The sequence below is a fragment of the Pelodiscus sinensis genome, chromosome 5 (assembly GCF_049634645.1).
Source record: "Pelodiscus sinensis isolate JC-2024 chromosome 5, ASM4963464v1, whole genome shotgun sequence".
NCBI lineage: Eukaryota > Metazoa > Chordata > Testudines > Trionychidae > Pelodiscus > Pelodiscus sinensis.
This window is the reverse complement of record NC_134715.1, coordinates 55,302,429-55,316,533: the sequence shown is the minus strand read 5'-3', so window position 1 is coordinate 55,316,533 and position 14,105 is coordinate 55,302,429. Positions and strand designations below refer to the sequence as shown.

Below are 14,105 nucleotides of genomic sequence, written 5' to 3'. Positions count from 1 at the left end.
CTTAAAACTATAAATTACATTTTATATGTTTCTTCTTTTAAAAGGGCTATTGCATAAATAAAAAGTTTAGAAAATTTAGGAAAATTTTCTGTATTTGGTCTTCGATTTTTATAAATGGTAACATTAAAGAACAACAGACCATTGTTAGAGAGTGAATATAACTATTCTGACTTCTTAGATATCTCTAGTTAATATATTTTTTTAATTGTTCTCAGTTTTCTGAACTTATTCTGCCAAAAATCCGTAGTTTTTTGTGGTCCACCAAAAAAAAGGCAAGTAGATAAAGTATACCATTTAGCAAAATATATCTGCTTGTTTTCAGATTGTTTCTTTTCCAGCTTCCTCTAGGAGAATGTGACTGATACGTTTTAATTGAATGAAAACATACATTCTGAAAGCACTAAATATAAAAAAGTATGAACAGTGATCAGGTTTAAAGTGATTTCAAAAGGATGTTGCTTTTAGTTTGTTGTGGATTATTGCATTTTTTGACCAAGAAGCCCAATGTAGCAGTGAAAGACATTTAAATAAAGGTATAACATCCTCCCTGATACTACATTAAAATAAATAGTTGTCAGACATTTTATTTACTTAAAATATGTATTTTAATTCCTCTAGCCTAAGGAGAGCATTTATATTTTGTGTTGCTTTTAACAGATTTCTAATTTTCTAATCCATTCCTAATATTTTCTAATCCATTTTATCACCAACATTAAAAAATTAGCTACTATAGATACTTCCTTACAGAAAAACACCATTATTCGATCCTACTGAATATAGTTTAGAAGAAATGAAAATGGTGTCCCTCAGAAACATTGATAGCCTTCGCTTTTTCCCCTGATGCTTGTTCACCCACACCAAAGGTAGAATTCACTGATTGCGCACAGTGGCAGTAAAAGGCCTATGCACCAGTCAAATCTCACATAAGATTCATTCTCAAGCCTTATTTTGGAGGCGAAGTGTGGAATTGGCTTTTTGCTGGCCTTCTGCACAGGGGAGAATAGAATTAGAAAAGTCCTTGATTTTAAAAGTATCATGGATTAACTTAAAAGCAGATTTTTTTTCTAAGTCTTTCCATTGGAATTCAGAACTTTGAGTTTCTACACAATAAAACCCTTTTTGTAAATAAAACAGGACAATTTCATGCCTTGATCTTTTAAGTCATTTGATATTTAGCTTTGTTGGGTAAAATGATGTAATTCTTGCATCTCAATGTCTTTATGTATTCTTCTTGTTGTTAGAAGAAGATTGACAGGCCTGATGAACATATTTGCACCTGTGAAGAAATTCATTGGTTATCTGTATTCGCTGACTGTTCTTAAAAGACAGCAGTGTTCTGTGAAATAAAGTGCTCTGTACTAGATCTTGTTTATATTAGAATTTATTGAAATATCAAGTCAAGAAATAAATGCATTTGTATCCGTTCTTATTCTTCGTCAGTTCATGCAAATTTTTTATACACATGGTACTGTCTTACAGTACTGGAGAAAAACAAAATAAAATAAAAGTAAAAATAAATGCCAGTTAGAAATACATCTATATTGCATCAGTTTACAGCAATCATTTCTCCAGTGAAATCCTGAAGAGTAAATCTACTAGATTTACTGCAAAATTTTAAATATAATAAAGCAAACTATTTAGGAATCTGCAGTGTATTTGAATTCTGCATGTCCTGCAGTAAGGTATCTGTACAAACGTGTTTTAAAATAGATCCAAGATATTTAAGTAGGGGCTATATCGGTCAGGTATCTTGTAAATGGAGCATTTTACATGATGTAAGGTGAGAGAAAATTAAAGGCTGGATGACAATACTGTGGTAGACTTCTCTAGGAATTTTGATCAGTCATATGGGATGGTCAGGAAAGAATAAGACATATTCCTGTATCTGATCTTTTTAATCTATTAAAAATGTTACAATTAAGAATTGATAGGGGCAAAACTACTGCCTCTCTGCCCCCCAATTGTAATGATGGTAATCTATTAATATGCAGACTATGATGATATTTATCAATTAAAACACAAATTTGTAAAATACATTCAAGTCAAAATATAGCTAGGATTTAAACAATGGATTATTTTGTTTGGCAGTGAGGCATCAACATGTTATAACAATACAGTTGAGACCTGTAACGTCCTGCTTCCTACCTCATTGGAGACAGGCACACAGGAAACATTACACATATAGTTGGAGTGAAAGGAAGTATCATAAGCATTCTTGCCTCTTTTTCATAAGCATTCCTTGCTGGCCAGTGGGATAAAGTGGCATTCATTTGGTCTTCAGTGAATGCTACCCATTTTTAACATTGGAATGATAGAAACAGCTGTATTGATGTGAGGAAACTGACTCCCTAAAAGACAGAGAAGATTGTCCAAAGTTGTTGTTACCTGTGTGCAGTCTCAAAGCTCAAAAAGTTATTTTAATTCAGATTTGTACCTGCAGTACTAAACACTTTAAGAATATAGACTTTTTCATTTTTCATAATGCAATAATTTTTCTGACTTTCACATATTTGTATCATAGCACTACTGGACTTGTGCCATGTTCAGCAACACCTACTACATTTGGGGACCTGAGAGCAGCCAATGGACAAGGACAACAGCGTCGCCGGATTACATCTGTCCAGCCACCTACAGGACTTCAGGAATGGCTGAAAATGTTTCAGGTAACCAGCAACTAGAGTGTGAGATTAAATAACCATCTGGAATTGTTTACCTTGATGATTCAAGAAAAAGTAGCCAGCTTAGTATCTCCCCAAAAGTCTTTGTTATTGATTTCACATACTGTTGACAAAAAAAAATGAGCCCCAGCTTTAAAGGAAACAGTTCTTAATTCCAGCTAGTTACTACACAAATTCAAAAAATGTTGCTTTCTTGTCTTTGTTACCAAAATAAACTCTAAATACTTCCAATTTTTCTGCAAACTATGTAGCCTGTTGCCACTCTGGCCTCACCTGAACAACCATTTTGAGTCTTGTAAGCATTAGTGCATGGTTTATCCCTCTGTAATTATGGTGCTAAATGTATCAGAAATCTGGCATATTATAAATATACAAGAAGTAAATTTAGTTTATAATGCTTTAAAAACTTATTTTATTTGACAAAATATATTTCTGATGAAAGGGAATCTCAATGTTTATTCTTATCCTTCTGTGTTTTAATCACATTCTTGGCTTGTGTATATTTGTACAGTTGAAAAGAAGAGCAAAAAGATAACTTTTTTCTTCCTTCAAATAGTCTGGTCAACAATGTTTACAGTAAAACACTGACAAAGACTCTGTAAAATAAAATGGTGTGCACCAATGAGTAATAATGCAATGGAACTAGAATATGTGCCACGTAAATGTCTGTTACTGTATTTGTGTTAAAAAACATGAAAAGATTGCCCCATTGATTAACAATAAAACAGCCCCTAGCTGATCCCGCTGACCCTGGGATCCATTCTGTACTTCTACTTTGAAATGCACAAGAACCCCTGCTGGGGACCCTTGTACATTTCAAAACTGGCACACCCATGTACAATCTGGAGTCACCACTGACCCCGAGCTGCATGCTTTGTATTCTTCCTAGTGGAGGCTCTTGTACATTTCAAAGAAAGAATGCAGAAGTGCCTATCGACTAGTCGAGTAGTCGATGGAAATTCCATCAACTACTTGACTAGTAAAATAACCAATAGTTAACATCCCTAGAAGAGCTGGAAAAGGAAGAAGCTTTTAGTGGGATTTTTGCTCACCACATTGCAAAATCAGGCCTCTTTATGGTTGCAGATTGTTATGAATAACATGTATTAGCCTACAGCAAAATTGTTTCTGTAACAAATAAATTTGCTCTTGGTTTAATTAATATGTAGTTTGGAATTTTGAAAAGAGCTAAAAGTTAGGCTCCTAAATAAGTGACCTGATTTTTCAGAAGTGCTAATCCTCTAGAAATTCCCACTGATTACTTCAGTTAGAACAATAGGGCTACATCCAGACTGGCATGATTTTCTGCAAATGCTTTTAACGGAAAAGTTTTTCTGTTAAAAGCATTTGCGGAAAAGAACGTCTAGATTGGTACGGACGCTTTTCCGCAAAAGCACTTTTTGCGGAAAAGCACCCGTGCCACTCTAGACAAGGTTTTGCGCAAGAAAGCCCCAATCGCCATTTTTGCCATGGGGGCTTTTTTGTGCAGAACAGTTTTTAGCTGTCTACACTGGCCCTCCTGCGCAGAAACATTTCCGGAAAAGGGCTTTTGCCCGAAAGGGAACGTCAAAGCATTTGTGCAAGAAGCACTGATTTCAGACAGTAGAACGTCAGTGCATTTGTGCAAAATCAAGTAGCCAGTGTAGATAGCTGGCAAGTTTTTGCACAAAAGCGGCCTCTTTTGTGGAAAAACTTGCCAGTCTAGACACAGCGTAGATGTTTAGAGCTTTTGAAAATCAAGCCAGTTTTTTTGGAGCCTTTTGAAACTCTTTGACCTTCAGCTTTAAAGTCATATCTCCTTGATTCCTCCAAGAGCCTCTCATTTTGCACTACCTTTATCAGCAGGAAAATAAAAACTTGTACAAAGTATAGTTCCTTAACGTAGCACAGTTTCTAAGCATGCAGATAGTGTCTCTCTTACAGTGTGGGGTTTTTTTTTCTTGTGCAGCAATTAAAATGGGAGCACTTTCTCATTTATTAATATAGCATGTTAGTTAAGTAGCACTATCCTAATTGTCTATACATCTATATATACTGACAGTGTCTTGGCAATTAATTTTAAAATTGAAGTTCCAAACCAAAATACAAAAAATAAAGCCAACTTGTACAGTTATAAATGTCTGCTTGTTGTGGGGAAAAAACTCTATAAAAACTTTGCAGTTTTCTAAAAACTTTGTAAGGTTTTGTTGGGCATCAAAATAAGATCAGTGTATGAAAAAAATTACAAACGACTGGAAATACACAGTTCTTGGTGCCCATGCAACCTTACTGCCTTTCCATCTTCTGCCAATCTGCCATCTAGTATTCCTGTCTGCCTAGTGTGTAAGATGGAGACATTTTGATGAAGGACGTTTGATTGTAAGGACTTCAAGTAGTTCATAGTGTGGAGCTGGGAATGTCTTAAATTCTCTTGACTTATGTTACTTCTTGTTGAATCAAGAAACTCTGAAGTATACCACTTTGATTTTTAATGTATTTTTCTGCTATGTAAGTGTGATTTGTATTCCATCTGGTGCACAGGTGTATCAACTATCTAAAGTTTAATTTAGCCATTAAGATCAGTTGTACTACAGTATATTTCTGTATAGTTGGGTATCTAGCTCAAACACTTGTTTTGAATCAGGTCATTCCTGAGAACAGAGATTATCTTTTTCACCCATCCTAAATGGCTCAAAATAAAACACAAGTACAGTAGTATGCTTTAGTGTACATCCTGCTTTAAAAGCTACAGTAGCATACAGTTACTATCAACTTGACTGAAATATTTCAGTAAGATCACTGTGCAATTTCTATAATTTCACTGCTTCAGTGGAGATGTGCATTGTTTGAGGATTTGTCCCCTGGTCTTGCCCTTTCGTACCCTGGTCTCATACACCTGTTCTAAGGATTATATGTGTGGCACTGAAGCTCAATATTTGAATTCTTTTCACTGTATAGTTCCATTCATTTGAATTTCTAGGCTAATGTCTGAGTCTTTTAAGAATGCCAAAATGTTCTCTGAAGACTTTGAATTTACTGTTTGACCAGAACTTAGTGCTTTGAACATGAGAAGTAAATGACAGTCTCTGCCCCCAAAAAACTTATAATTTAAAGGGCACAATCAGATAAGACATGATGGGTTGGGGAGATTGGAAATTTTCTGATGGAACACTTTTTCCTATCACAAAATACTGATTTCTGCAAAATGTTCTGCTTTTGATTAATGTGTCAGTTTCAACAAACATTTGTTTTGAAAGAAAAGTTAAGAAGCATTTCAATTAAGTTGAAACATTCAGTTCACTCAACATTCAGCCTGCCTGAAACAGAATCTTTATATACTACTTTTACTATCAGATACTTTTGGCAAAAAGTGTTTTAATTCTATCTTGCAACTTTTGAAACTGAAGTTCCTCATGAAACCCAAAATCCAGTTCCTGCCAAGTTCTTCTAGAGGCAGAATTACATCAAATATTAATCCCTTCTTTACTCTCTCCCTACTCTTTTTCCACTTATATACCACTGTGGTGAGAGGGCATTTGTCTAACAAGGTCAACATTTGTGCAAACCACCTCATTTGAATGAAGAGAGTGTGAAAATCTTGTACACTGTGATTGGAAAGTCTTTTTCTACACAATGTCAAATAGTAGGGGTAATCTCTTTGAGGATCTGATAAGCACAGTCCCTTCGCTTGTAAGTGAGGGTGTTTGCATCTTGCAATTATGGTAGTGTCCAGCTTCTGCCATTTCTGGTTGGCAAGACAACTTACTTCTTTCAGATGAAGACCTAGACATGGTAATTCACACATTTATTGCTTCCTCTGTGGTGTTCTGCTGTTCTCTTCTACGGAGGCAAGATGTTCATGAAGAAACTGTAACAGGTACAAAACAATGATCCATCTTCTGAGTGGAATAAGCACTAGACCACATACAATGCCAGTGTTCTACAACCTACACTGTCTTCCCATGCACTTTCATATCTAATTTAAGGTTCTGGGTTTTGTGTAGAAAGCCCTCATCTGGACAGGTCCCCACCGTATCAAAGATTGCCTTCCTTCAGTCAACATAGTTATGTTTTGTCCTCCACCTACATGTATCCAATTCAAATACAGGCTAAAGGGAATTGAAGGCATGGTTCTCAACAGCAAAGCCAACACATTGGTTCACTTTCCCAAAAGGAGATCAGAAAGAGTGCCTCTTCTCCATCTTCAGGTTTAAGACCTACCTTTTAACCACAAAAAGAATTTAACAGCACATTGAAAAATAGTAACTTGGGTTAAACGTAGAGCATGTCAAAGTATGAATATGGTCAAACTAGGGGCCCTGATTACAAGCAAAGTAGGAGAGAGATCTAATTGCTAGTCCACAACATGTATTTTTAGTCAATGTGCTGATCTTTTATATTAGTGTTAAGTATTACTTAAATGCTTCTTCATAAGTAAGACACTGGTTAGGAGTGGGAAAGAAACAAAGGAATTGAGTGAGTCTGATTATCTTTTATTCCAAATGGTTCAGAAACCAAGAACAATTCTTCAGTGTTTTAGGGGAAAAAAAACACACCACCAACCACAAAACAAAAATAATCCTCTCTCTAACTAGCACATTTAAAGAAGTATATGGAGTCTCATTCCCTATGAGCCTCCATGTGGTCAATACATAAGAATCCACTGCATTCTCCACATTGCTTTCAGTTCTTGTGGTCAGATGATCTTGAGCAAATGTGGCAGCATCCACTGCCAAGTCTGTAGGGTGATCCGATGGTATCTGTTTTTTTCATAGTAGTCAAGAGATGAGAGTTCTGCTTTGATGGGCATGATGAGATGATGGATATCAAGGATTCTTTTCTTTTTATGCAAACCTCTGAATCCTTCTCCTAGATTGACGAGGGATAAATGCCTTGTTTTGGTGGAGTGTGGCATTAAATGGGATCAATGCTGACTCAAATAAGGAACCTGGGATGCCAACATCATCAAGCATGTTGAAGAAAAGAACCATTGGCCACCTTTTTATCTTGCACCCAGAAGAGTACATTCTTGCAAGATGGTCCATGTTGTTGACAGCACTTTTAAAGTGTCGGAATGGAGAATTATGTGGGGTTTCTTTTTGTCTCTTCCTAGAACCTTGTATGATGCATCATCGATACTATTATTACCAACTTGCCCTTCTTTGGAACATAAAAAAACAGGGTAAGTGGCCCATGAAACCTGAACAATAATGGAAGTTTTTTTCTGCTGCAACGTGGATATATCTTACTCTGGATTGTTTCACTGGATTGTTCTAACATAGGTTAAACTTTCATTAAGTGGATCTTCAGTATTCAGCTGAATACTGGTGGAGTTGTCCCCAGCTGCATTTCTGCCAGTATTGTACGAGGGCTGAAGATGAACCTGGTTGAGCAGTCAATGGAAATGTAGTCTTCCTTTTCAGAACAACTTTTAACATGATCTGGCACAAAGCTATTGTCATCTAATAAGTTGTCACAAAATGACTTACTTTAGAGTTGCAAATCATTTTTCTAAGGTCAGAAGCAGAATATCATGCCTGTCTTGAATTGCACAGAACAGAAAAGCCCTTCAAGAATCTCCTTAGTCTGCATTGTTTAGAGCACAATCCCTAGACAGACAATCCTTTCAAGAGTAGTAGGCAGAGAGAGCTACCATCGTCCACTATGTCTTGAGCATATCTAAAAAGCCGAGATATGAAGGCCTCAACTTCCCTGGAGTGCCTTCTGCAAAAGAATAAAACTGTATGCAGCAAACAGTCACTGCAATGCATTATCCTATTATTATATGCTATTAAAATACAAGATACGCTCATTAAAGCAAATGTGTACACAGAGCTCTAAAAACAGGATAGTGCAATATGTTTGGGCTACATTTGTACCCCTCTTACTATACAGAAATATTTTTCATGCTAAATTACATTCTTTTATTTAGCTGAATTGTATACTTGTACACCTAGTTAACAGTGGCCTAAAATATCACAGTTGGAGGGCTACTAGTTCATGAATTATCACAACATTCATGCTCACATGATACAAGATTCCCACCAATTTGGATGGGGTTAATGGAGCTCTTTTGCCTGAAACATTTTTAGGCATCTCAAATGTTTGAGTTGTCAGTTACAAGAATCTCTACTGAGTCTACAAGTTGAACAGGAAGAGATCGTGTGGTTTATTTTTCTAAACTACAACATAAAAAGATTTATTTAATTTTGTATCATAGGTAATCTATAACAAGCTTTCAAGACACACATAAGTAAATTATACATATGTTTTGAAAATCTGTAACTTAGCCCTTGTAATAGTATGCAATTTAATGGTAGCAATCCAGAATATCTGGGCTGTATACCAAGTGTCTCAGACTCCCTGGTCTGAAATTTTGCATTGCTCTCTGGCATCTAATTATTTTTCTAGTTTGCAAACATGTTCCCTGATATAATTTATACAAAATACACATTCTTCTCTGTCTGCCATTTTTTGCTAACAGGACAATCTATAGATCATAGAGATACTAATCTGATGAACATAATTGTCTCTGCTCCATTAACATAGATAGCTGTACTTATTTGACAGGACTACTCACTCTAACAAAATTTTCCATACCAAAATATTTTTCCTCAGAGATCTCTTACTGACGGTTACCAGTTTATTTTAAAAACATGAAAGACCAACAGGAAGAGCTCCCTAGAGTAAACTTCTTTTAGCAGTTTTAGCAGTTGATTGTTTGAAAGGGTCTTAAGGTTGTTGCCTCTAGCCATCCTATAAAGTTGAAGGAATAGATTTTACTGACTTAGTCTGTTTTTCCCTTTGAAGGGTGTGGGAGGGAGGGTGGGAAGGAGGTGGTGTGCCCCTCAGTTTAGATATACATTGTATTTTATCAGTAAAGATAAGGGTAAAGATTACTTATCCTGATATGCAAAAATTTAGGTGTCATTAACAATTTTTATTGATTCACATTATCAAAACTTTGATATTCAAGTTCTTTGAATTTTTAATATATTAATTATTAACAAAATTGTATTAGAATGATTTGGGAAATTATGGGAGACTAACATAGATACTGTGGCTTCAGTGTATTTTCCCATAATTCAGAAGTTGTTTGACAGGTCAGATTAAATGATACAAATATTTCTAGATAATGTCAACTAGTGCCTTAGAATAAAAAATAAAACAGTTTTAAAGTAGCTGATAAGTGCCTGCTGTGTATGCACACTAATTTACTTAAAAGAACTTTCAGAAGTAAGGTTTATTATTGTACGATTTATAGTTGTCAATTGAGAGAATTCCAACTGAAAAAGTTCTATTGTGAAGCTCTAAAAGCTGTTAATAGGAACATCTTTGAAATCCCTCTGACATTTTTTTTGGGGGGGGGGGGCAGAGCCCATATTTTTAAATATGCTACTGAATTCCAAACATGCTTCTAGCAGCATGCACCATCTTGTCAGTTGTCAGCAGAGACTGCCGTGGTTCAGATTTCATTCTCCTCTGACGTCACATCCCAGTCCTCAAACATCACCAATGTTTTCAAACAAGAAGTGTGAAATCAGGAGCTAGTTTTCCTGATATTTATAATGATTTACTTTAAAAAAAAATCTTAACCATTATAAAGACAACTTTTTACATCATAAAGAACAGTAAATTACTGTTTATTTTTATGACTTCTGCTCTATCCTTAGCTTGCCTCACTGTGTCTAGGTATTGCAGTACATGATCAGTAATATACTCTAATTTCAAATCGAAAGCATAATACACAGTATGGCAAATCTAGGTCTTGAGGCCCAGGTTTAAGGTGGTATATCAATCTTAATTCTAAAATATCTTGCTTTCTCAGATTTCTGTCAGCCCTTTCAACTGTAATGTAATTTGTATGTGTTAATTCACTTGCGTATGCCATTCTAGAAGACCCCATATGTTCAAAAATAGGAATATGAATCTATTTAAACAGTTTCATTTTTTGTTCTCTCCTAGATTTTGTTCATGTTGTAATTCGATAGTTAAATCGGATAGCTTTTTATTGTTTTTTCTCTTGAGATTGTTTTTACATTAACAAAATAAAATCTGTGGAGCACAGATGAGTTTGAGAAAGACATGCTTGTCAGATATGCCATACATTGTTATTAATTTTTCTGCAAATGATGACGCTAATCTGCTGTACTCTCAGATGAGTGCCTATTTAAAGTCATCAAATTTTATGATGCCCATTAGTAAGAATGTGAAGTAAGAAAATTACCAGTCAAAATTCTCTGTTTACTTAGTTAAACTGATGTTTACAAAATAAAATACCAGTTTACAGTCGTGATTCTGAAATATAACATTGTAGCAGATGAGCATATAACTGGAGTAACCTTTGGGCAAGAAACAAAGTAATGTATTTTAGAGACAGCTGCTCCTTAGTGGTTTGGTTTAGTTTTCTGCCCACATCCTATTTAAAGTTTCTAATGAAACAATGACATTTTGATGGCCGAAGTTGGACATTTCATTTGACTACTCATTGGAGGAAATACTCTTGCAGTAATTACTCTACTCTCAATACATTCTAAATTGGCTTTAAAACCATGTACAGTTTTTAACTATTCGTGCTGTATTTTTGTTATAGATCACACCCATCAAAACAATAGTTACACTTCTCTGTTGGCACTTGTTTGGGTTCTGAACATTTTCCATCAGTTTTATTTTGCCTAATTTCAAATGATCATCACAGAAATCCTAACAAATTATTTTGCATAGGTAATGTACTTACCCACAGGAAGTCTAAACATGCTGTTGGGTACCTTGCATACTCACTTTTTTGCAACATAGCTTTATTAATATTGCATTCTAAAATACAAACATTGAACATATCTTTCTCTCTCACAGAGCTGGAGTGGACCAGAGAAGTTACTTGCTTTAGATGAACTCATTGATAGTTGTGAACCAACACAAGTGAAACATATGATGCAAGTGATAGAGCCCCAGTTTCAACGAGACTTTATATCCTTGCTCCCCAAAGAGGTGAGGATTATCAATTCATACTGGGCTCTGGGTGCTGTTTGACTATGTAACGCATTATCTGTCACCTTTTAAACATTTTCATGCTAATTATGGTATTCAGTATTGTCAATTTAACACTGTTAATTGGTGTTAAAGAGGACAGAATGTTGACAAACTGTCATGTCTTAATAATGTAATTCTCGGATTAAAATGTATGCTTCTAAGCTAAAGACCAGATTTTTGTAGATATTTAGGCACCATGTGGGATTTTTCAGAAGCGCCTGTTTACATCTTTAGGGTCATTTAAAAGCTTCAAAAAAAATTCTCCTAGTGACTTTTTTCTTTCCCAGTTACTGAAATAAGTTCCAAGTACTACTGTAAGTCATTTGAGTTCTTTCAGTTTAGTTTTGTTTTCCTGAATCATGTCTTCCTCTGGTTATTTAGTGTCTTGTCTCTCACTGATTTTCCAGATTTATTCTTGCCTATATTCTGTGCCATATGTTTTCATGATAATCCACTGCACACTTTGAAGAGACAATGAAATACTGTTTGCAAACTTCTTCACCTAAAAAAAAAAAAATTTAAAAATGTATTCTTGATTTGTAACACATCTATCATTCTCTAATTCATTAATCCATTAGTAAATCTGCATTAAGTTAGTATAGGTTGAACCTTCCTAGTCCAACACCCTTGGGACCGGACTTGTCCCAGACCAGAGGAGGTCAATGCACTGGGGTCTCCACTTGTCCTCCTGGCCATCCCACTGCTGACTGGGGCTCTGCTCTCCACATGAGCAGGGACTTTGCTCCCTCCCACCCTGCTCTGCTGTCACCCTGGGTTTCGCTTTTGCCCTGTGGCTCTTCCCAGCACCTTCACCTACCCATCTCTGGTAATGTTCCTGGCCCCATGGGATCACCCTGACGATGCTGGAGCAGGGGTGTTGCCAGACTAGGAAAGTCCAGATTTCAGAATGTCAACCTGTACTCTGTTAATGTTACTTATATAATTAAATTCCCCAGCAACAAGATTCCAAAATGCCAGTCTCCTTATTTTAATCCCCAGGCAACCCATTGGGTAGAAAGATATCTTTCAATATATTCTATATGTCAACCACACAGAGTCTGTCAGCTCAATGGAGAAGCAAGTACTAGATTCAAGAAACCTCCATTGTGAACATACAACTTAAGGAAAGTTCTTCTGAAATAGTCTACAATTGATATAGGTAGTCCATTAGGCTATGTCTATGATATGAAGGCTAAGGGAGCACTGCCTAGCATATATCTATTTTGACTATCTGGTTCTCAGTTTCTGTGTTCTCTGAATGATGGGGTTTAATCTCCTACCTCTTCACAGCTGGCACTATATGTGCTTTCATTCCTGGAACCCAAGGACCTTCTGCAGGCAGCACAGACGTGTCGTTACTGGAGAATTCTGGCTGAGGATAACCTTCTGTGGAGAGAGAAATGCAAAGAGGAGGGTAAGGCTAAGGAAAAATGTTAATGTAATGGTAGAAGCAGCTCTGAGGGGCTCATCTTCATTTATGTATGTTTAAAATGTTGAGAAGGAAATTGAGTATAAATTTATTACTAATGCTTGATGTGATATTTTAAAATAAACTACAGTTAAATGTTAATATTCGATACTACATATGAATAACCCTTTTATTGATAAAGACAAACATGCTGTATCCATTTAGTACAGTATATAACTGTAAAATGATATTTTTACTTTAGAGTTAATTTCAATAAAAACTATCACAGAACACTTTAGTTACAGGGAGAGTAGAAAGAATGCTTTGAAGAGTTTGAGTACAGTGACTCATACAAAGGGAGAATGATGTACAATGAAAGTAAAAAGAGTTGAATTGTGAAAATGATAAAGGTTGAAGTAAGTATTCTTGTGGTAACCAGGGGAGAATAGAATGATATAGTAGCAAGGGAAAAGGGAGGTTAGCATTGTCTAGTGCCAATTGTAGGCTTAAAGGAACAGGGAGATTTCAAGGTTCAACTTGAAGAAAAGTGGTAATTTAGTAACATTTGGGAAGAACACCGTGAAATTGACAAGGTAATAGATTTGTATAGGGCCAGAGAAAACAAGACCTTGGAGAGTTTGAAAAATATGCAGATCTATTTTTACTTCCATGAATTGTGAACCAGTGTAGGGACATGGAGTCCTTCTTTGAGTCATGGTCCTTGTGCGTATTCCACTTTTCCCTCCCCCAGCCACAAAAAGACTGATCACAAATGCTTCCCTACCAGACTGGAAAGTCCAGCTGGATAAACGTGATATAAAGTAACTGGACCCACCAGGAATCCCTCCTACACATTAATTTCTGGAGCTGAGCGCAATGTACAAAACCTGTAAACAATTTGTGCCATTTCAGAGTCATAGAGCTTAAGGCCAAAAAGGACCACCAGATCATTTTCATGACTTCCTGTATTTTACAGGCTATCAACATCAACCTATACTAGCACACACAGT

General features: G+C 35.9%; 1 protein-coding gene and 1 long non-coding RNA gene across 14 annotated transcripts in view; one reads left to right on the top strand and one right to left on the bottom strand.

Moving 5' to 3' along the window:
* FBXW7 (F-box and WD repeat domain containing 7) overlaps positions 1-14,105 on the top strand; it is a 277,673-nt gene that overhangs the window by 242,667 nt on the left and 20,901 nt on the right. For all 9 annotated transcript variants that reach the window (XM_075930055.1, XM_075930052.1, XM_006111571.4 and 6 more), the window contains 3 exons: positions 2,522-2,663; positions 11,511-11,645; positions 12,978-13,101. In XM_075930055.1, the coding sequence (XP_075786170.1) occupies positions 2,522-2,663; positions 11,511-11,645; positions 12,978-13,101 (401 nt within the window). The remainder of the gene's footprint in view (positions 1-2,521; positions 2,664-11,510; positions 11,646-12,977; positions 13,102-14,105) is intronic.
* LOC142829601 (uncharacterized) overlaps positions 11,642-14,105 on the bottom strand; it is a 251,947-nt gene continuing 249,483 nt past the window's right edge. For all 5 annotated transcript variants that reach the window (XR_012904162.1, XR_012904164.1, XR_012904165.1 and 2 more), the window contains 2 exons: positions 12,968-13,073; positions 11,642-12,189 (listed from right to left, as the gene is read on the bottom strand). This is a non-coding gene — a long non-coding RNA (uncharacterized LOC142829601). The remainder of the gene's footprint in view (positions 12,190-12,967; positions 13,074-14,105) is intronic.